This window comes from Mesoplodon bidens (assembly GCF_964165515.1).
Source record: "Mesoplodon bidens genome assembly, chromosome: 7".
NCBI lineage: Eukaryota > Metazoa > Chordata > Mammalia > Artiodactyla > Ziphiidae > Mesoplodon > Mesoplodon bidens.
This window is the reverse complement of record NC_138164.1, coordinates 105310658-105333951: the sequence shown is the minus strand read 5'-3', so window position 1 is coordinate 105333951 and position 23294 is coordinate 105310658. Positions and strand designations below refer to the sequence as shown.

Sequence of the window (23294 nt, the reverse complement as noted above, 5' to 3'; positions counted from 1 at the left end):
AGTGGTTTAGAGTCCTCCTGCCGATGCAGGGGACACGGGTTCGTGCCCCGGTCCGGGAAGATCCCACATGCCATGGGGCGGCTGGGCCCGTGAGCCACGGCCGCTGAGCCTGTGCGTCCGGAGCCTGTGCTCTGCAACGGGAGAGGCCACAACAGTGAGAGGCCCGCGTACCGCAAAAAAAAAAAAAAAAAAAAAAAAAAAAAGTGAGACTAAGAAGTGCCTGAGTTAAATCACTGTGGGGATGTTTAACTGGAGCTTCAGAATGGGCAGGGGAGAGGACACAGATTATCCTTAAAAAGCGAGGATCCTAGGAGCTTTAGTCACCCTGTGCAATTTTCTGTACTGCATACGTGAAGGAAGAAAAGTCAGATTCTGCAAATCAGACCTGAACCATATCTTTCCTAATATCTTTCTCTTACTGCAGGTACTTGAGAATGGGAAGGGGAGGAGAAAGGTATTGCCTATACAGTGTGACCCTTCCAGTATCTGGCTTGTTGGCTTCACATAGCTTGGTTATCAGAGTAATGACAGGGCCTGCGGGGCAAAGAGCAGCCTGGTGTTTCAGAAAGAGAAGCTCAGATGGCACACTGGCAGCCTCCCAACCTTGCAGAACCAGCTCCCTCAACATGAGACCCAGAGAGCAAGGGATAGATTTCATGAGAGCTAACACCCAACTTTTTGCCTAGTGCAAGGTCCACGACAAGCCTCAGCTCGGCAATTTGTGAAGAAAACATACCTAAAAGCACTCTGCAAGACCTGCTTAACTGTCTGCACCAGAGGGAAATTTCATGATCTAAAGGTCGCTCCTCTTCATTTGTTCCTGCAAAGCTCGGTGTGAAGACAGCTTTCCAGGTGAGAACTCATGCCAAAAAAAAAAAAAAGATAATCATTGCTTTGTGACATCCTCTCCACTTACATGAGACAAATCAAAATGCTCATATTTTGTTCTGCTCAGAATACAATGACAAATATACCTAAGGAAAAGGAATAACTTCAACTTAAGAAACGTGTATCTGGCACCTATTCTGTAAAAGGCAACTTGTTAGGTACTATGAAAAATTCTTGCAGTTTTTGGATCTGAACTAATAAAGGAATGAGGAAAGATCTGGGCATTTTCTGGCAGTGGGGGTGGTGAATGGAGCACTTAATGCGTGAAAACGCTCTAAACAGCACCCTGTTGAATCCTTCTGGTTATATTTTAAAGTAGGCAGTTTTTTGTCTCCATGAATGATAAGAAGGTTGCTGTATGTAAAGTCAGAGAGGAAATGAATAGCTGAGTAAGGACAAGAATACAGACCAGACCTATTGTTTATTTAAATCGTATAATAAACAAACTTACTTTAAAGCTTTCACCTATATTGCTACTACCACAATCTATCTTTTTATTTGTCTGTGTTCTCTTATAAATTTATGCTTATGTATGTGGTATGTGAACTGTTTTAGGCCCTACGTTTTCTCATTTTATTTCAACCTTTCCCATGTGTCCATATGTATAGGAATTATGCTAATATCATGGAGTTGCACCATAGTTTATATTTCCTTTTCCTATTGTTGAACACTGGGGTTTTGTTCGGTCCTTGCTTATCTTTGTGCAGCTTTATCAGATTCTGCTGAGAGCTTTTTTTTCTTTTGAATTGTTTTCTTTGGATTAATTTCTTCTTCTGGGAGTAATTAGGTCCAAAGTTCTGAATTTCACTCCCAAGGACATTGCCTGTTGCCCAGTTCTGCCAGCTCACAGTGAGTGTGTCCAATGTCCTGGAGAATCACAGTCTCAGTTGTTTCCAATCTACCTTATTTATGAGGCACCATGCTTGGTTGTTGCTTTGTGTGTGCATCCTTGGAGGGTGGTTCCAAACCCTATACTTTTCAGGAAATATGGTAATATTACACCCCACAGATATTTTAATTTTGTTGAAGTATAGTTGACTTACAATGTTGTGTTAATTTCTACTGTACAGCAACATGATTCAGTCATATATACATATATATTATGTTTTATAAATATATATATATTCCTTTTCATATTCTTTTCCATTATGGTTTATCACAGGATATTGAATACAGTTCTGTGTGCTATACAGTAAGACCTTGTTGTTTATCCATCCTATATATAATAGTTTGCATCTGCTAATTCCAAACTTGCATTCTGTCCCTCCACCACACCCCTCCCCCCTTGGCAACCACAAATCTGTGTCTGTGAGTCTGTTTCTCTTTCGTAGATATGTTCGTGTCGTATTTCAGATTGCACACGTGGGCGATATCATATGGCATTTGTCTTTCTCTTTCTGACTTACTTCACATAGTATGATAATTTCTACATCCATACATGTTGCTGCAAATGGTATTATTTCATTCTTTTTTATGACTGAGTAATATTCCTTTGTATAATATATATATATATATATGTCACATCTTCTTTATCCATTCATCTGTCGATGGACATTTAGGTTGTTTCCATATTTTGGCTATTTTAAATAATGCTGTTAGGAACATAGGGGTGCATGTATATTTTCAAATTCCAATTTTGTCTGGGTATGTGCCCAGGAGTGGGATTGCTGGATCATATGGCAACTCTATTTTTAGTTTTTTGGGGAACCTCCATGCTGTTTTCCATAGTGGCTGCACCAGTTTACATTCCCACCAACAGTGTAGGATGGTTCCCTTTTCTCCACACCTTCTCCAACGTTTATTATTTGTAGACTTTTTAATGATGGCCATTCTGACACCCCACAGATTTGACATTCATCTTTTTTTTTTTTTTTTTTTTTTTTTTTTTTGCGGTAGGTGGGCCTCTCACTGTTGTGGCCTCTCCCCTTGCGGAGCACAGGCTCCGGACGCACAGGCTCAGCGGCCATGGCTCACGGGCCTAGCCGCTCCGCGGCATGTGGGATCTTCCCAGACCGGGGCACGAACCCGTGTCCCCTGCATCGGCAGGCGGACTCTCAACCACTGCGCCACCAGGGAAGCCCCTTGACATTCATCTTTATGTTGCATCTTATACTCCTTGTGAGTTGCCTCTAGATAAAAGATAAGATTGGCCTTCAGGACAGTCTTAAGGTCCTCTGGATTCAATTCTATCTACTCTCTTGAATAAACAATCTAGTGATGTCTGGGTAGTAGCTCTTTTTTTTCTTGTCATAGATGACACGGTAGCACTGGATTGCATTCTGAACCGCTGCTGCAACTTTCGTGTACCATTCCACATTCGGGACCTGTGCCTCAAAAACTAGCAGTGCCCTCTCAAATAAAGAAAATCCCTTTGCCGTTTCCCACGTTGTGAATCTCTTCAGTTCTCCAGTTACTTCTTCCTCTTGTGTCTCTTCGTCCTTTCTCTGGGCCTCCAATTCCGTCAGGTCTTCATCAGTAAGCTCCTTATGTGGCACAGCATGGAGTTCAATGAAGTCGTCTTATTGCAGATCTAGCTCCAGCTTCTTGCTGAGGGTCACTAAGTTGCTGAAGACCTCTTTGGACTCCGCATCCACCTTCCCAAATCCACAAAAGTCGTGAGCAAACTGCAGGTAAAGGTTCTTCCCAACCCCATTCATGGTGACGGCTGTAACCTCACAACAAGCAAAGTCAACGTTTTTTATGGCCTTGTAGATGTTATCATCCTTCCAAAATTGTCACAAGATTGTTCCTGATTCATCACTCGCCTTTACTGCCAGGTGAAAAGTGTGAAATAAATAATATTTCTTAAAAGTCACTATAATTGAGACTTCCCGGGTGGTCCAGTGGTTAAGACTCTGCATCCTAATGCAGGCGGCCCAGTTTCGATCCCTGGTCAGGGAACTAGAGCCCACACGCCGCAATGAAGATCCCGCACTCGGCAATGAAGATCCCGCGTGCCGCAACCAAGACCCGGCGCAGCCAAACAAACAAACAAATAAATAAATAAATAATAAAAAAACAAAAGTCATTATAACTCCCTGGTCCATAGGTTGGATGAGCGATGCACGTTCGCATCTTTGAAAGTTCAAAACTTGAAATTTCGTATATAAGGGACTTATTGTATTCCACCTTGGCCAAAAACAGAAGTGTCCTTGCTATTCTAAAATCACAAATTTACCCAGTTCTGGCCTGGAGCATGTCATCTCAGATATGGTGGGTTTTAATACAACACCTTCTCAGAATACCTCTTTGGCGCCTTCATTAAAAAGTAACTTGGGGGGGCTTCCCAGGTGGTGCAGTGGTTGGGAGTCCGCCTGCCGATGCAGGGGACACGGGTTCGTGCCCCGGTCCGGGAAGATCCCACATGCCCTGGAGCGGCTGGGCCCGTGAGCCATGGCTGCTGAGCCTGCGCGTCCAGAGCCTGTGCTCCGCAATGGGAGAGGCCACAACAGTGAGAGGCCCGCATACCGCAAGAAAAAAAAAAAAAAGAAATCACACAAAAAGTAACTTGGGGGCTTCCCGGGGGCTTCCCTGGGGCTTCCCTGGTGGCGCAGTGGTTGAGAGTCCGCCTGCCGATGCAGGGGACACAGGTTCGTGTCCCAGTCCAGGAAGATCCCACATGCCGCGGACCGGCTGGGCCCGTGAGCCATGGCCGCTGAGCCTGCGCGTCCAGAGCCTGTGCTCCGCAACGGGAGAGGCCACAACAGTGAGAGGCCCGCGTACAGCAAAAAAAAAAAAAAAAAGTAACTTGGTACTCCTAAGATCACAGTTCAAATCAGAACACTGTGACACTGCCTCTTTTCTTCCTTTTTCATGTCAGTAGGATTTTATGGGATGTTTTGACCATCCCAATTTGATGCAGTGAGTCAAATATGTAAAAATACTATTTTTATGCTACCTAGTAATTATGCAACATGTATCACAGATCCAAGAGTAAGGCTTAGAGATGGAGTAAGACTCAAAAATAGGGTGAGGCTCAGTGATAAAGTGAGAGCACCGGCTTGAAGTAGGACTTGGCAATTAAACAAAGAAGGAGTTCCCTGGCAGTCCAGTGCTTAGGACTTGGCACTCTCACTGCCAGGGCCTGAGTTCAATCCCTGTTGGGGAACTAAGATTCTGCAAGCCACATAGTGTGGCCTAAATAGATAAAGAAACAAGCAAACAATAAGATAATTCGTTTATATTTTAAAGCATGTCAAAAAGCCCTATATTAAAAAGGTGGCATCAAAATATCATGCAGTATACAGCCCTTTAACTCAAGTGGGGAGAAGGAAGAGGGGTGAGAACAGGAGGGGAAAGAAAAGACAGTAAGGAAGAGGAGTGGTAGTAGTAATAAAATAACATATGTTCAGTGTTTACTATGTGACAGATACTCTTTAAGCACTTATTTACTCTTTTAACATATTAGCTTATTTAATCCTCACAACAATTCTATGAGTCAGGTAATACTATTATCCCATCTACTTTGAAGACACCAAGGTACAGAGAGGCTAAGTAACCTTCGAAGGTTGCACAGCTTACTCCTGGTAGAGTCAGAAAAATCACTGATAGCAACTAAATATCAAAAAAAGTTATATATATTTTAGAATGTGCTTGTTAATGTAAAGTGAAATTAATGACTAGAATTCACCAAAGTTTTGAGAAAGTGAGCTGAAAAATTCAGAAGGCTGGCTCTGCACTTTCTGCCAGTCTCATCCTTCCTTGGAATGGCTGATGACTTTAGTGAAGATGACACCAATAAAGAGACACTGAAGAGGGCTCTGGCAATTAGCAGAGAACTTGCTACTTTTGTTTCTGAATCTCCGCCTGCTCTTCTCATTCCTGGCTGTTTCCTGGTTGTCTCTCCAGAACAAGGTGTCTTGCACGATGTTCCCATTGCAAGGTGCCCAGATGCTGCAGATGCTGGAGAAATCCTTGAGGAAGAGCCTTCCTACATCCTTAAAGGTGACAATGGAAAATTCTGAGGGGAGTAGGAATAGAAAGTTCCTGTGATGAAGGGAAAGAGAGACTAATATTTATTGAGCACCTATTCTGTGCCAGGCACTAGTGCATATTTTCTCTCATTTAATTTGCATAACCTCTCTACAAGATAGTTGCTGTTATGCCCATGTCACTGATGTGAAGATGGAGGCTCAGTGAAGTGGTTTGCCCAATACCTCACAAATAGTGAGCTGCAGTGCTATGGTATAAATGTAGGAATGCCTGAGACCTAGCATTGCTTTTTGCTCCAAGCTGATGCAAAAAGTATTCCCTTGCTCCTTTCCAAGAAACGTTCCATAATAGCACTGGAAACTTGCCCAGAGTTCTCCTACAAAGTTAGCTGAGACTACATGTTAATTTTTAATTTGTTCTCCTTAAAAGAACACTTGCCAGGTGAGAGGTTAACCATCATGAGCCTTCTTTAAAACTAATAAGTCAATTTCTATTTCACTTAGATTGTCCAATTGCTCCAAACTTATGGCACATCAAGCTATTTTGTGGCTGACTCTGAGGACCTCTGTTAACCAAGTACAATTGATCAGAAATCTCAGGATTAAATAGAACATATACATAGAAGCCCACATCCAGAACTGTTTGAGAGCAGCTCTAATGATTGGCTGGGGTCCTCACCTGTGTTTTTCTTTAGCAACCAAAGGGATGGGGCCCATTCCAGTGGAATTTAAGTACAACCGTGCATGTGTGAATGTGTGTGTGTGTAATGTGTGTATGTGTGTGTATTTGGAGAACAAATTGTTTCCCTGAAATTTTTTTGTAAAAAGAGAACTAGATTTCGGGCTTCCCTGGTGGCGCAGTGGTTGAGGGTCTGCCTGCCGATGCAGGGGACACGGGTTCGTGCACCGGTCTGGGAAGATCCCACATGCTGCGGAGCGACTGGGCCCGTGAGCCATGGCCGCTGAGCCTGCGCGTCTGGAGCCTGTGCTCTGCAACGGGAGAGGCCACAGCAGTGAGAGGCCCGCGTACCGCAAAACAAAAAAACAAAAAAAAGAGAACTAGATTTCTACTGTTTTATAATACACTCCTATAAGATGCATACATTTTAGATAAGATAAATGCATTCACCTGCCTCACTCCCCAATAGATTTGTTACTCCATCGTTCTGTATAAAGGAGAAAAATGTTAGCATTATTTTATTTGTAGATCATATGGCTTCATTTTCATTTATTAGAGATAGACTAATGAAGCAACTCGCCCTGTTCTTTCATTACTGCCCAAAATGCCTTCAAATCAACTAACTTATAACTAAAATGCCACCCACTTTGGTGGATCTCACTAATATTAATCTCTGTTACCTAATATTTAACCACTTTCACTTGATAATCCTTAAGATCCAGGCAACCTCTCAAAGAGACAGTCAATTTTTCTTAGAGGTTACATCAGTTATACATATTATGAACACTTGCCTAAGATTTTTATGGTAAGTAGCTATTTTTGAAAATTCTTTCACCTAAAAGTGTTTCTTCCATGCTCTGTAGTATAGAATCTTGTGATTTAAATTTCTCTTTACTCCTTGGGTTAAGTGGACCCCAAACGTCTTGAGGAAACTCTTGGTGGTTCCCAAGTGTCCTTACTTGGAGCATCTCTGTGGTAAGATAAGGCGGCCCTCTTGGCTCCACAACTTTCATGAAGAAACAGCATTGGTTGTATATTAAAGATATACATTTTTACCCTAGTTGAAATCTAGAATAGTTGTTTGCCAGGTACTTTTAATGGAGGTATAACCTAGAACTCAATACTTGCTTGAGTCTCAGTTGACAAAACGTCCATCTGTTCTTCTAAGTGTTGGATATTAAGTACATTTTATTGCATGTGTCAACTCCAGCTGAGTCAACCTAGAGTAGCTGCCTGGCTCACTACGTTCTGAGTTCAGCAGAAAAAAAAAGTTTTAATTAATTCAGCCCAGGGAATAAGAAAGAGGAAGAGCTACACATATTTTCAGATCCTGTAATGGATAATGTATTAATCTAAAGCAATTTTACACACCCCCAAATGCAAAGGGATAAAAAGAAACATCTATATTTTGCCAAACTGTACAGAATTTCTATATCAAGCCTCCATTCATGGCTGAAAACAATGATTTCAGATAAGCTCAGGCAACTTAGATTTTTTTCCCCTTCTCTTTCTCCATAGTGTAACATCAATAGTTCATGTCGGGTGGAGGGTGGTAGGAGGGAAGGATGTTGCTACAGTCTTTGGTCATCATCTACCCATGGTAGAAACCATTAAACTGCATACATTTTTTTTTTTGACCTTTGGTCACTGGCATGTTCCCATGCTGGTATCTGCAGAGACTTCATGTTCACAATAGTCATGTGGCCCATGGTGGTATCCACTGCTGCAGTCCTCCACCCCCAAATCACCAGGTCACTTAATGTCCACAGGCTATCTCATTCATTCTCTCCCTGCTTTCCCCTTTCTCTCAACAAACTATGCAAAAAGGCGGGGTTGGGGACTCAAGACTGGACCGAAACTGTAGGCTTCCACAGCCCATTCTCTTGAGCATTTTGCTTTAGCCTTTGCTTATTGTGGGAGGAAATTACCTTCCCAGAGGGTACTGTGGACATACATGTTAAAGAGTTTTAAACATGTCCATAACCTTTGAACTAGCAGTTACCTGATGGATAATCTAAGAAAATATCTGGTGCCCATGCAAAGATTTCTGTGCAAGCATGCTCTGCAAAGAATTAGTTGTTAAAATGAAAATTTGGAAACAGCTGAAATGACCCTCAGTAGGCAAATGCACAAATGAACCATGATACAACCATATAATGGAATCCTTGCAGTCATTAGAACATAATTGAAAAATTTTGTATTTATGAACATAGAGATACACCCACAATTTATTCAGTGGTGAAAAATATCATGTATCAGATCATTTTACATTTGTAAAATTGTGTATCTCTATGAGTATGAATAGAAGAAAGTCTGGAAAAATTAATATTAAATCCTACAAAAAACAAGAACAGTGTTCTTATGATCATTTACTTTATTTATCCCAGTATTTTACCATATGCATGTTTGATTTATATTAGATGGGAAGAAAAAGCTCTCATCTGAGGTTAAAAAAAAAATGTAGCATGTGGAGATTTTAGACCCAGATGCCCTATTTGTCCCTTTACTGCTGTAAAATTTCACAGTTTCATAGACATAAACCTGTCCTGGTCAAACAAGGCACTTCACCATCCCTTCCTAATAAGCTGACCCTCTCACTTTGTCCGGATACTGCAGGTTTATGGGACCATCTTCCACATGAATCAGGGAAACCCATTCAAGCTAAAAGCTCTGGTGGACAGGTGGCCTGATTTTAATACAGTGGTTATCCGCCCCCAGGAGCAGGTAAGGTGCCAGATGTGGAATGAATTTGCATCTATGTTTATATTTGCTATGTGCCTACCATGTGCCTGGCAATGTGGTAGACCCTGGGGCTACAGAAATGAATTGCAGTGATAGTGAACAAGTCCTTGCCTTTAAGAACCCCACAGCCTGGAGGAGAATACAGGTAAGTAAATAAATTACAGCTTAGTGTAAAATGTTCAAAAACAGAAAATGTACAGTATATGGAGATAGCACAGGCAAAAGCTGATTAAACTATGGAGTTTGGAGATGGAGGTTACAGGATCAGATTAGAAATACTTCTTAGTGGATGTTTCATCTGAACTGGATTTTGTAGATAAATATATCTTTGTTAGGCTGACAAAGAAAGGAGGGCATTCTAACCAGAGAAAGTAACAAGGACAAATATAGGAAGGTATGAAACAGGACAGTTAGTTGGCTGATTATAAAAAAAAAATTTATAATATTAGAATTTCCATATGCATTTTGGGGAAACATTTAAAAATTAGTGAAACTAAATAGTTAATACATTTCAAAGACAAAAACCCCTAAGTTTATTTTAAAACATCCAGTAAAATTATAAATTTATAAAAATACAAATATATCTTTCCTACAAATAATAAATTATTTAAAATCCATGGAATTAAACAGCATATAAAATGAAGACATTTATATGAATAACAAAAACTGAACTGCAAAAAAATTATTTGACCTTTTATCTTAAATGGGATCTTTTTTTTTTTTTTTTTTTTTTTGCGGTACGCGGGCCTCTCACTGTTGTGGCCTCTCCCGTCGCGGAGCACAGGCTCCGAACGCGCAGGCTCAGTGGCCATGGCTCACGGGCCCAGCCGCTCCGCGGCATGTGGGATCTTCCCGGACCGGGGCACGAACCCATGTCCCCTGCATCGGCAAGAGGACTCTCAACCACTGCACCACCAGGGAAGCCCTTAAATGGGATCTTAAGAAACAAAATGTGTTAGTGGTATCATTGCTGACTTGTGAGTGTATTTTTGTGCAACAATTCCAACTATTTTTGAAAAGGTTTCTAATTCTGCCCTCAAGATAATATTTTCCCGTGCCTTCTTCTTCCAAATAATTGCATCTCTTATTTAATGATTTGAGGGGATCTTTCTAAATAAGTGGTTTCTTTGTTTTTCTGTAATTACAATTTGTTCATCTATTGTATTATTTTATGAAAGCATTTCTAATTGGTTTTCATCGTCTTTGTCTTAATTTAGTATAGATGGAAATTTCAATCCAGAAATGTCAATAACCAAATTTAATACTGTCATCTTCATAGTTTATGTATTCTGCAAGTGTTTGAAATATAGAAAATTTATTCTTGCAACAGAAGCTTTTCCTTGTCAATTGCTCTTCTCTTCTTCCTGTTGAGGAAGATGAAAATATAGAAGAATGCTTTCTAAATAGCTGTCTTTGCTTGAGTTGAAATTTTAACACAATATATGGGTAGAGAATAGTATTGTTCTGCAGTTTTTCATCATAATTTGAACACCTGAATCTCCCATCTTGATCTCATGACTTAAATGATTCAGAAAAATTTCTAATGCACCAATACAAACACCAATATTTTAGTACTTAAAAATACCACAGTATAGTAGAATTTAGGAAAAAAGTATTACAATCATGAAAAATAAGACATTTGTTTGGCCCCCCTTTTCTCAATGATAACAGGACATGACAGATGACCTTGATCACTACACCAATACTTACCATATCTACTCGAAAGACCTCAAAAACTGTCAGGAATTCCTCAGCTTACCAGAAGTCATCAATTGGAAACAGCATTTGCAGATCCAAAGTAAGTATAAAAGGAATGGAATCTGTGCTGAATCACATCTCCATCCTGAACAATTTCTCCTATGACATGTATCTCCTTTCTCCAAGCCCCAGACCCTCAGCCTGCTGTCAGTTTTTTGACTCAGCTGCAACTATACCTGTAAAGGGGGAAAAAACACCCTCAAAGTTTGTACCTAATGGGCTTCATATAGAGGACTGTAATGTAATCCCCTGAGAGCTAAGGATTTATGGAATATTTTGTGGACATATCCAGGATGCCTTAGGGTGGTTGGGTATCAGAGCAGAGCTTTCCCCATGGACTTTCATTCCTAGAATTGGAATGACAACTCGTGCCACAGAACATCTCCTAGGTCATAAAGAGCAACTTATATGGTTATGAGCGTGGTCTCCAGAGTCAGACTACCTAGGATGGCATTTGCCTATTACTTTGCCATGTGATCCTAGCCAGGGACTTGTCCTATCTGAGATCCTGACTTTCATATATAAAAATGAGGATAATAATTGTACCTAGGACTTCCCGGGTGGTGCAGTGGTTAAGCGTCCGCCTGCCAATGCAGGGGACATGGGTTTGAGCCCTGGTCCAGGAAGATCCCAAATGCCATGGAGCAGCTAAGCCCGTGAGCCACAACTACTGAGCCCGTGTGCCACAACTACTGAGCCTGTGTGCCACAACTACCAAAGCCTGCGTGTTCTAGGGCCCGTACTCCGCAACAAAGAGTAGCCCTCACTTGCCACAACTAGAGAAAGCCCGTGTGCAGCAATGAAGACCCAACACAGCCAAAAATAAATAAATAAATAAATTTACTAAAAAAATAAAAAATAAATAATGGTACCTAAAACACAGCATTGTTGAAAAGATTAAATGAAATCTTAGCTAGGAATTGCTTAGTGCAATACCTGAATGTTTCAGTTAACTTTCACTGCATAGCAAACCTCATAATTCTGTGAATCAACAACTGGCCTGGGCTTTGCAAGGCAGCTGTTCTGCTGGTCTCCTCTGGGTGTAGCTATGCATCTACAGTCAGTTGATGGGTGACTGTGGGTTGGTTGCTCTAGGATGGCCTAACTTACAAGTCTGAATAATGGTCTGGCTATCAGTGCTGGCTAGGCCCTGGTGACATCATGATAAGAGCACATGTCTTCAGCAGGTTAGCCTAGGTCTTTTCATGTGGTGTTGGCCTCAAGGTAACCAGAAGCACAAAGACATGGTGAGCCCCAATGTGCAAGCATTTTTAAGCCTCTCTCTGCATCAAATTTACTCTTTCCCATTGGTAAAACAAGTCATATGGCCAAGGTCAGATGCAGTGCAGGAGGGGACTATTCCAGGGAATGGATACAAGGAGATGTGGGCAAATTGTGGGCCATTACTGCAACAATCTACCACATAGGGAATATAGTAAGTACTCCAGAGATGTTGGCAACTATGATTATTATTATTTTTAAAAATTTTATTTATTTTTGGCTGCGTTGGGTCTTTGTTGCTGCATGTGGGCTTTCTCCTGTTGCAGTGAGCGGGGGCCACTCTTCGCTGCAGTACGCAGGTCCCCCATTGCGGTGGCCTCTCCCATTGCTGAGCAGGGGCTCCAAGCATGTGGGCCCCAGTAGTTGCAGCTCGTGGGCTCAGCAGCTGCGGCACACGGGCTCTAGAGCGCAGGCTCAGCAGTTGTGGCTCATGGGCCTAGTTGCTCCACAGCATGTGGGATCTTCCCAGACCAGGGATTGAACCCATTTCCCCTGCACTGGCAGGCAGATTCCCAACCACTGCTCCACCAGGGAAGTCCCGGCAACTATAATTATTATAACTCACCTTCTTTGATCATCAAAACTGCATGATTATGTAGCCCAGAAAAGTTAGTTCCAGTCTTGGTATTGCCTCTAATGGCATGACCATGGCTGAATGAATTTCTAGGCATGTTTGCTTTTCCAAAACAAGGAAAATTGCACAAATCCTGATTACATGAGCCCAGTCATACAGTAGCAGCACCAAGCCCATCACCAAAATTATCTGACTAGAAATCCTCAGACACTTCCTACTCCACTGGAGAGCTTCTCCCTAGAATGGACATAAATCATTGCATTTCTCCTTACAATCCCATCTAGGTTCACAGTCCAGCCTGAATGAAGTAATACAAAGTCTTGCAGCCACTAAATCCTTCAAAGTCAAGCAATCACAAAACATTCTCTATATGGCGATTGAGTCAATCAGGGAACTGGCTCCTTCCCTGCTGGACGTAAAGAACTTATCACTTAGCGATGGCAAACCCAAGGCCATGTGAGTTTGATAAAAGCTACCCTACGCTACTTACACCTCTCACTACCAAAGTAGCCTCCCAACTTCTCTTTCTGCTTTTACTCTGGCTCCCCACAATCCATCTTCTTCAAAGCAGCCAGAATAATCTTTTTTAGAAACATAATCCAAACCGTGTTTCTCCCCTGCTTAAAATACCCCACCATTTCTTTTCTCACCTGGAATATATCAGGCCTATGTCAACTTCTCTGACCTGTCTTGTCCTCCTAGCTCACTCAGTCCAACAACATCGGCCTTCTTTCTGTCCTTCTGTCATTACAAGCTCACTTATACTCCAGACTTTGCGTTCGCTATTTCCTCTGTTTACTCTGTCTCTCAAGATAATAGAGGTAAGAACAAATATAAACCTCTAAACTCATGGACTTTGCTTCTCTCTTGGAACATCCATAGTGACCAAGAGATGTTTAAACTCTCATCGTTGGATCCTACCCACGCTGCCATGGTGAATAAATTCTGGCATTTCGGTGGCAATGAGTGGAGCCAGAGATTCATCGAGCGCTGTATCCGGACCTTCCCCAACTTCTGCCTGCTGGGGCCTGAGGGGACCCCTGTGTCCTGGTCCTTGATGGACCAGACAGGAGAGATGCGGATGGGGGGCACCCTGCCTGAGTACCGGGGCCAGGGTCTCGTCACCTACGTCATCTATTACCAGACCAAGGCTCTGATCAAACGTGGCTTCCCCGTGTATTCTCATGTAGACAAGAATAACAAAATTATGCAGAAACTGAGTCACAGTCTGAATCATATCCCTGTGCCCTGTGACTGGAACCAGTGGAACTGTGTGCCTCTGTGAAGCAGCACTGAATCCAAGACAGTACGGGATGGGCCTGAGGATGCAGCTGAAGGAGCCGATGAGTGGGTGGAGGGAAAGAACCAATTGTAATTGTAATCATAGGTAAAGGAGTGGACATTGTGTGGGTCCTGGGGCAGCAGTGTGAATGGTCGACAGGACCACTACCGTCGATGGGCTTGCCTTAGATATCTCAGCATAAGCAGCATCTGGTCCTCCTGCAGTGGTTTCACAGTTCTGTTCCCCATGCTTCCAGTATCTCTGCCATACTTCTTCATTCGCTACATGTTGCCCCAAATGGCTTCCCCTGGGACTCTTAGGGCATGGGTTGGTACATCCTTGCCAGTTTTTCCAGGGAGGGCTAATACTTCCTGGGCATTACGACTTATTCCTCTCTTCCTATGGCTTTTCCCTTAGTGAAGAGCAAGTGGACTCTACTCTTTAGGTCTGTAGATATTATCCTCTCCTCTGATTGCTGCTTTATAGGTATAATAAATATGTTATATACAAATATATATGGTATATTATGTTAAACATGATATGCATGATATAGCAGGGAGAGATATTAAGAAAAAGACTAACTTATGTTGCCTGTCCCCCCCCCCACCCTTCCACTTTGGGGAAAATGCTTCAATATTGTCCCTAAAAGTTGAGCTTCCTAAAGTCACCTGAAACCCTCAAACAATAAAGAGATTTTGTGTTTGATTGTATAAGCTGAAGCTAAGTGGTTCGTGATGGGGAAACATGGTGTGAGCTAATGGGGAGAGGAAAGTGGGAACACCCAGCCCCAGGAAGGTGGGGATTTATTGAGAAGAGATGGAAGTTGAGGGGGTGGGAGGTGTAGCATGGATGCCTACTGTTCCGCTTGACCTTGGCATATTACTTCAAGATGCCAGAATTCTGTGTGGTTCAGACCATTGTCTCAGGGGAGAATCTGGTTGCTGGTGTGGAAAGATATTCTTCCTGGTTGGGACGGGTCAGGTGGGAGAGTTTCCTGCCCCAGCCCTTAGAGAGAAACAGCACTAAACACCAGTACCGGGCAGCAAACAGAGCACCTGAATGAAGGTGATTACCTGGATTAAGAACTTGCTCCCTCTGGTCCACCTAAACCTGAAATTAAGCTATGGAATTGGGGATGAAGATCCCCACAAATATACATGCGTGTGCACATACACATACACACACACATACAACTGAGGTTTAACTTCTTCGCCAGTTGGGAGAGTGACGGCTCAGTTTAGAGCAGGTTTCTCGACTTTGGCGCAACGGACATTTTAGACTGGACAATTCTTTGCTGTAGGTCTGTCCTGTGCATTTGTAGAATGTTTAGCAGAATCCCTGGCCTCTACCCACTAGATGTCATTAGCACCCTCCATCCCAATTATGACAACTAAAAATGTCTCCAGATATTAGTAAATGTCCCCTGCAGGCAAAGTCACCTCTGGTTGACATTTAGTTTAGTGGTTCTCAAAGTTGAGCCTGCATCAGAATCACTTAGCAGGCTTGTCCAAACAGGTTACAGGGCCTCACACCTAGATTTTCTGATTCAGTAGATCTTGGGCAGAGTTCCAGAATGTACACTTCTAGCAAGTTTCCAGGTGATGTTGATGCTGCTGGTCCAGGGACCATGCTTTGAGAACCACTGGTTTAGTGAAATAATAGAATATATCTTATTCCCTAGACTATAGACGAAAATTCTGATGCCATACTACTTTCATTTCTGTATGAGTACAAGCTGATACTCCCCTCCAAGAATTCCCTGTAGTCATCAGGGAGAAAGAGGTTTTGTGGTTCTGAAACAGGGAGAAGGAATTCAGGCTTTGGTAAAGGAAAACACACACTGGTGGCAGCATATAGTGGGACATTGTTGATAGCTAACATCTAGCTCATTAGCTCCAAGACCTGGCCCCCCAACAGCCTGTAGGCTCCAGTGCTGGAACACCTCAGGCCAAAAAACAAACTAGGCAGGAAAACATCCACTCCCATCTGCAGACAGGCTGCCTAAAGACTAAAGAGCCCACAGCCACCTCTGGGTTTGCCTCTAGACATGGCCTAGCCCACCAGAGGGCCAAGACCCAGCTCTGCCCACCAGTGGACCAGCCCCTCCTACCGGGAAGCCAGACCATGCCTCTAGACCAGCCTCATCCACCAGAGGGCAGACACAAGAAGGTAGAAAACTACAATCCCACACTGCAGGCCAGATCCTACACTGGCACTGGCTGGGCCCTGGCCCAGCCCACTAGGGGGCCAACACAACCTTTAGGACACCCTGGACCCCATACCCAACTGAGTCAAGAACCACCCCCCACCAATAATTTTAAATGAGCTCTGGGATTCCAGAGCCAGACTCTAGGAACCAGCTATGCCTACCAGTAGTCTGGCACTAACCCCAAGACCTGACTTAACCAGCCAGTGGGTGGGCAACAGTCCCAGAGTCTTTGGGACCCTGACTCCACCCACCAGTGAGCCAGCACTAGCTCCAGAGACCCCCTAGGATTCTGCAGCTAGCCACCTCAGGACCAGGCCCCACTAAATAGCAGCCAGCTACATCCACACAAGGCAGGGCCTGGCAACCGACCAGATAGGGGCCTACCTGACTGCCCACACACTTAGCCCACCACAACAGAAAAACCCACGTAGCCTTCTTAGGGGGAACGCCTAGAGCACATAGCTTGGGTGTCGAGAGGGGAGTGCACTGCTGGGACACATAGGATGCCTCCTACAGAGGGCCACTTCTCCGAGGCCAAGAAATGTAACTAACCTACCACATACATAAAAATACAAATAGCAACTTAGAGAAAATGAGGCAGCAGAGGAATATGTTTCAGGTGAAGGAACAAGATAAAACCCCAGAAGAACTAAGTGAAGTGGAGATAGGCAACCCACCTGAGAAAGAGTTCAGAGTAGTGATCACAAAGATGATCAAGGAACTTGGGAGGATAGTGGATACACAGAGCAAGACGTTATAGTAAGTCCCCTACATATGAACGAGTTCCATTCCAAGAGTGCGTTTGTAAGTCCAATTTGTTCGTAAGTCCAACAAAGTTAGCCTAGGCACCCAACTAACACAATCAGCTATATAGTACTGTGCTGTAATAGGTTTATAATACTTTTCACACAAATAATACATAAAAAACAAACGGACACAAAAATAAAGAAAACATTTTTAATCTTACAGTGCAGTACCTTGAAAAGTTCCGTAGTACAGTACAACAGCTGGCATACAGGGGCTGGCATTGAGTGAACAGGCAAGAAGAGTTACTGACTGGAGGAGGGAGAGGAGGTAGGAGATGGTAGAGCTGAAGGATCATCAGAAATAGGAGATGAAGGACAAGGTATCTTTTCTCCTCACTCCAGTCTCTCAATTATTTTCACTTTTGTTTCCATTGTTATTGCGTGGCACTTCTTAGCAGTACCAGCTATCTCATCGCTGCTTTTACACTTGCTTCCAGACATCCTGGGCTTGAAAAAAGATACTGTACTACTGTACTCTATACAGTACTGTACTCTATACAGTACTGTACAGTAAAGTACACAAAAGCACAGCCACTTGTAGAGGATGTACACACGTGACAATGTACGCCAGACATGTGACCTAACTTATGTGATTAGACATGCGACCATATGTTTGCATCTTTGGAAGTTCGAAACTTGAAAGTTCATACGTAGGGGACTCACTGTAGAAAATTTTAACAAAGAGAAAATATAAAGAACAACCAAAGAGAGATGAAGAATATAATAACTGAAATGAAAAATACACTGGAAGGAATCAGTAGTAGACTAAATGAGGTAGAAGAATGGATCAGTAAGCTGGAAGACAGAGTAGTAGAAATTACTGCCACTGAACAGAAAAAAAGAAAAAAAAAAAGAATGAAAAGGAGCAATCCAGTATCCTTAAAGATGAAGATAAGATATTTTATGGGAAACAAGACTTCCCAGCCTTTGGTGGGTTTATTTGGATATCCTTTTAATGTGTTGATTGCCTTATTGTTTGAGGTAGGTGGCAAAGAAATATCCGGGATACCCCAAGGTTTATGCCCGTGCCTGTCTAGAGACTTGAAGTCTCCAGACCCTGAGTGTCATTGCTCAATTGTCTTGGTAACTTTCTTATTTGTTTTAATTGCAGGATTTCCTGTCTAAGATAAATAATAATGCTATATCAAGGGATTTAATGAGGAAAAGATAACACAATGCATGTGAAAGTGTTTTATAACTGCTACATGTTGTATAGTTACAGAATATTGCTTTAATATGCCTAAATCTAGTACCCTGGGTAATGGGGTAAAAACATGGGATTGGGGTCAAGAATGTATCTGAATTACGAGTATGGCTCAGCCACTCAGTGTATGATACTGGGCAAATCCCATAACACTGTAGATTTTGTTTTCCCATTTTTAAAATGCAGATAAAAATACATGCACTTGTAAAAATAGAAACGAAAAGGATTGCATAAATGCAAGTTAGAGAATTGGCTCAAGATTGCAGATGGAGCCCAGTTATCATTTGCTGAATTCTCATCAAATGATTGAATTAACATCAATAAGAGTCAGGGAAGAGAAAAAAGAATTTATTGATGCTCCAGATGTGTTGGGTAATTCCTATAAGCTGGAGAATGAAAAGGACTAAGACTATGGTGAAATAAAAGTGTAAGAAACTGCCACCTATAATACATGTGTGAAATGTCAACTAGAAGAGCATGCAAGGCAGAATCAGCCCAGAGTCAACAGACAAACTAGAATAAACCTAACTCAGGCCTGTTATTGGTCAGAGCTAGATTATTCAAACGTGGCTGGTTGGCCTTTGATTCCATCCTGATTTTTGCTATGCATTTTGCAAATGTGAGTGTTACCAGAGGAGAAGGCAGTGGGGGGTGGGGTGGGGCTTTGGGGACTGGAAGCAACAGAGAGCTCTGACCCTTGGAAGAGGGGAGGGCCTCATACAAAGAGGGCACATTACTGCCACAACTTGTAAAATTCCAGGCCCATCCTCCAAAATACCAGGGACCTGGAACAGTAGCTCTTTTAAAATTGTGAATAGGAACTCTCAAACTCAAAAAGAAAACCAGGAATGGCCAAAGAATTGACAAGGAAAGAAAGGCATCAAACTCGACCTGTGGATGAATTCACACCTGCTGAAAGAGAAATAGAGCAATTAGGAGACTTCAGAAAAGTATAGTTGTTGATATTTTATGTTACATTCTTAAAAAGGAATCAACTAGAGATTTCAGAAGTTAAATACTGGAACATTGAATAAAAATCTCGGGCTTCCCTGGTGGTGCAGTGGTTGAGAGTTCGCCTGCCGATGCAGGAGACGCGGGTTCGTGCCCCGGTCCGGGAAGATCCCACATGCCGTGGAGCGGCTGGGCCCGTGAGCCATGGCCGCTGAACCTGCGCATCCAGAGCCTGTGCCCCGCAACGAGAGAGGCCACAACAGGCTAGAGGCCCGCGTACCGCAAAAAAAAAAAGAAAAAAAAAAATCTCAACGGATGGACTCAGTAGCAAAGTGGACACAGCTGATAGGTAATTAGAAAGCTAAGAAGTTCTGGTAGAAGGTATATCTCAGAATATCACATAGAATGAAAATGGGATGGAAAATATGAAAGAAAATATAAGGGAACTGAACAACATTGACAAGTTTAAAGATCCATCTAAATGGCATTCCAAAAAATGAGAACAGAGCAAATGGAATGATGAAAATAATGTAAAAGGAAGAAAAAGAAGAGGTGGCAGAAGCATCAGAAGAAGCAGATTTTCCAAACGTGAGGAATGATTTAAGATTGAAATAACTTACTTAAGGCTGAGTGTGAAAAGAACTCATTAGATATATTACTGTAAAATTTCTGAGCACCAAAGTGGAAGACAAGATCATAAAAGGTTCCAGAGAGAGGGGATAAACTGAGGGGTTTTGATAAGAAGAATACGAATCTTACTGACTTTAGACTTCTCATTGACAGCCCCAGATACTTAGCAAACAGAGAAGCAATGCCATCAAATTTCTAAGGAAAGGTCTTAAACCTACAATCATAGAGACAGGCAAAATAGTATCTAATTAAAAGGACAAATTAAAGAAGTGTTTGGACATACAACAACGCAACAGCTTTAATACACAGAGACTCTCTCTCTCTCTTTGAAAATGAGAGAGAGAGTAGTTCTGTGGGGTTGAAACAAGCTTACTTACACTCAGGAAACCTGCATTCTTTTCAAAAAATAGAGCAATTTTGTCACGTCTAAAAATTCTTTCATACCCTTTGCCAGTCAATCTACAGCCCTACCAGAGGCAAGGGCTGGTTAAGGTCCCTTTAGTGATTAATTTTTCAGGTTCTTGAACTCTGTAAAATTAGCATCATATATTGAGTACTCTTTTATGCCTGGATTTTCCATTCACCAAACACCTATGAGACTTAAGCCATGTTGTGTGTGTTGGTATTTCATTCATTTATTGCTGAGTACTATCCCATTATGTCCCATCCTATATGGGTATGATCGGCTCATTGGCAGGCCCATGTCAATACTAAATTCCAATATTTTACAATCTGATCTAGGTAAATATTGAAAAAGACTAGTTTAGTACATTCAATGCTATCTTCAGTATGAGCAGGCTGCCTTTCCTCATCAATTATATGATCAATCCTTACATGATCTAAAAGCAGGTGATTCTGGAAAAGAAATCTGAGAAAGACCTCCTTGGAGCCTCCCTGGAAGGGACTTTATAGGTATTCTTTTTTTTTTTTAACAACCTTATTGGAATATAATTGCTTTACAATGGTGTGTTAGTTTCTGCTTTATAACAAAGTGAATCAGCTATACGTATACATATATCCCCATATCCCCTCCCTTGTGCGTCTCCCTCCCGCCCTCCCTATCCCACCCTCTAGGTGGTCACAAAGCACCAAGCTGATCTCCCTGTGCTATGTGGCTGCTTCCCACTAGCTATCTATTTTACATTTGGTAGTATATATATGTCCATGCCACTCTCTCACTTCACCCCAGCTTACCCTTCCCCCTCCCCATGTCCTCAAGTCCATTTTCTACGTCTGCGTCTTTATTCCTGTCCTGCCTCTAGGTTTTTCAGAACCTTTTTTTTTTTAAATTTTCAGATTCCATATATATGTGTTAGCATACGGTATTTGTTTTTCTCTTTCTAACTTACTTCACTCTGTATGACAGACTCTAGGTCCATCCACCTCACTACAAATAACTCAATTTTGTTTCTTTTTATGGCTGAGTAATATTCCATTGTATATATGTTTCCCTTCACTGCAAATAATAACTTGTTTAGGTTATAAGGACAATCCCACCCTGACTCTATAATTTACTTCTTCCAAGTTATTGCTGGTTCAGTCAACTTAAAGAATCTCTACACATGGTGGCGCCTTAAAAAAATCCACAAATAATGGATATATATTCAACTGATGCTTTTAAATGTGATTTTGAACAATGATACTCAGAGTATCATATATGTCCATTATTTGTAGATGTTTTTAAGGTGCCACCATGTTCAGAGATTCTTTAAGTTGACAACAAAAGGAAGTTTCATTAAAATAATTTCTCATCTATAATCTCTAATGTCTTTAATCTCTACTTTAAAAATCTCTTCATTTTATTCTACATGCAGCTTACCCTATTTGTAAAGCATCCACCACTACAGATTATAAAAGCTATATTTCAACAAGGGACATGCCGGACTTCCCTGGTGGTGCAGTGGTTAAGAATCTGCCTGCCAGTGCAGGGGACACTGGTTCAATCCCTGGTCCAGGAAGATCCCACATGCTGCAGAGCAACTAAGCCCGTGGACCACAACTACTGAGTCGGCTCTCTAGAGCCCACAAGCCACAACTGTTGAGCCCACGTGCCACAACTAATGAAGCCCGCCTGCCTAGAGCCTGTGTTCCACAACAAGAGAAGCCACTGCAATGAGAAGCCCACGCACCGCAAGGAAGAGTAGCCCCCACTCGCCACAACTAGAGAAAGCCCACACGCAGCAACGGAGACCCAAGGCAGCCAAAAAATAAATAAATAAATAAAATCTATGTTTAAAAAAAAACAAGGGACATGCCACTGAATGTCATGACTATTCATGTGCTGGTTCTAGTGCTTTCAAACAAATTTGTTTTGTGGGACTTCCCTGGTGGCATAGTGGATAAGAATCCACCTGCTAATGCAGGGTACACGGGTTTGAGGCCTGGTCCGGGAAGTTCCCACATGCCGCAGAGCAACTAAGCCCGTGCACAACAACTACTGAGCCTGCGCTCTAGAGCCTGCAAGCCACACCTACTGAGCCCATGTGCCACAACTACTGAAGCCCACGCACCTAGAGCCTGTGCTCCACAACAAGAGAAGCCACCGCAATGAGAAGCCCGTGCACCGCAACGAAGAGTAGCCCTCGCTCGCCACAAACAGAGAAAGCCCACACGCAGCAACGAAGACCCAATGCAGCCAAAATTAAATGAATAAAATTTTTTAATTTGTTTTATGGTGCCCACTCTATTGCATTTTTGAGTAGGTTATAAATCTTGTTAAAACCAATAAAAATATAATTTCAGAATGTTTTTAAAAAATGATACTCTGATCAACTACTAGCCTTTAGGAATATTAGTAAGATACTAGGAATAAACATTCATGGAATGTTTGCTGGAACAATACTTTTGGAAAGTCTTGTTGATAAGAATTGACCAAACTTGATCAAGATTATAAAATACTGTCATTCAGCCTAATCATTTGAATCACTCCAACCCTCAGTCAGACTAGCCCTTTATATTGATAGAAGTATTTCCTTTGCGGTAATACTACAAATTAAGTCCCAAACACTCAGACATTTGAAACCTAGAGTTATTCCTAATGAAATGATAAAAGGTTAAGATTTCTTAAACATAAAAAAGTGAGGATTGTACTAAACTGTATTACATTAATTTTATCAATAATGATACACTTTTTGGACAATACTACGAAAAGAAAATTCCTGTGCTGTAAAGACAGACATACAAATATTCCTGAGAATCAGGAAATGTTCTTCATGATATAACCCAGATATGGAACACCTACAGAAATAATAAATTTAACCACACCTTATGAGAGGCTCCTGGCTTCTTATCTTATGAGGGAATCAGGTTCTTCTCTGCTAAGCCAGGACTGTGGGAATCTTAGTTAAGACCATTCCAGT

At 42.1% G+C, this 23294-nt stretch overlaps 1 protein-coding gene across 4 annotated transcripts; it reads left to right on the top strand.

Annotated features, from left to right (window-relative positions):
* The first annotated feature begins 604 nt into the window (after nucleotides 1–604).
* LOC308620315 (glycine N-acyltransferase-like) lies at nucleotides 605–14615 on the top strand. Of its 4 annotated transcripts, XM_081239783.1 has the most exons (7): nucleotides 605–852; nucleotides 3417–3518; nucleotides 5737–5832; nucleotides 9115–9222; nucleotides 10912–11038; nucleotides 13138–13309; nucleotides 13736–14615. In XM_081239783.1, the coding sequence occupies exons 3-7, from the start codon at nucleotides 5755–5757 to the stop codon at nucleotides 14136–14138; spliced, it is 888 nt and encodes a 295-aa protein (XP_081095909.1). In that variant the 5' UTR covers nucleotides 605–852; nucleotides 3417–3518; nucleotides 5737–5754; the 3' UTR covers nucleotides 14139–14615. The 4 variants fall into 4 exon arrangements, with proteins under 4 accessions (XP_081095909.1, XP_081095910.1, XP_081095912.1 ...); XM_081239784.1 differs by lacking the exon at nucleotides 3417–3518; XM_081239786.1 differs by lacking the exon at nucleotides 9115–9222.
* The last annotated feature ends 8679 nt before the right edge of the window (nucleotides 14616–23294 follow it).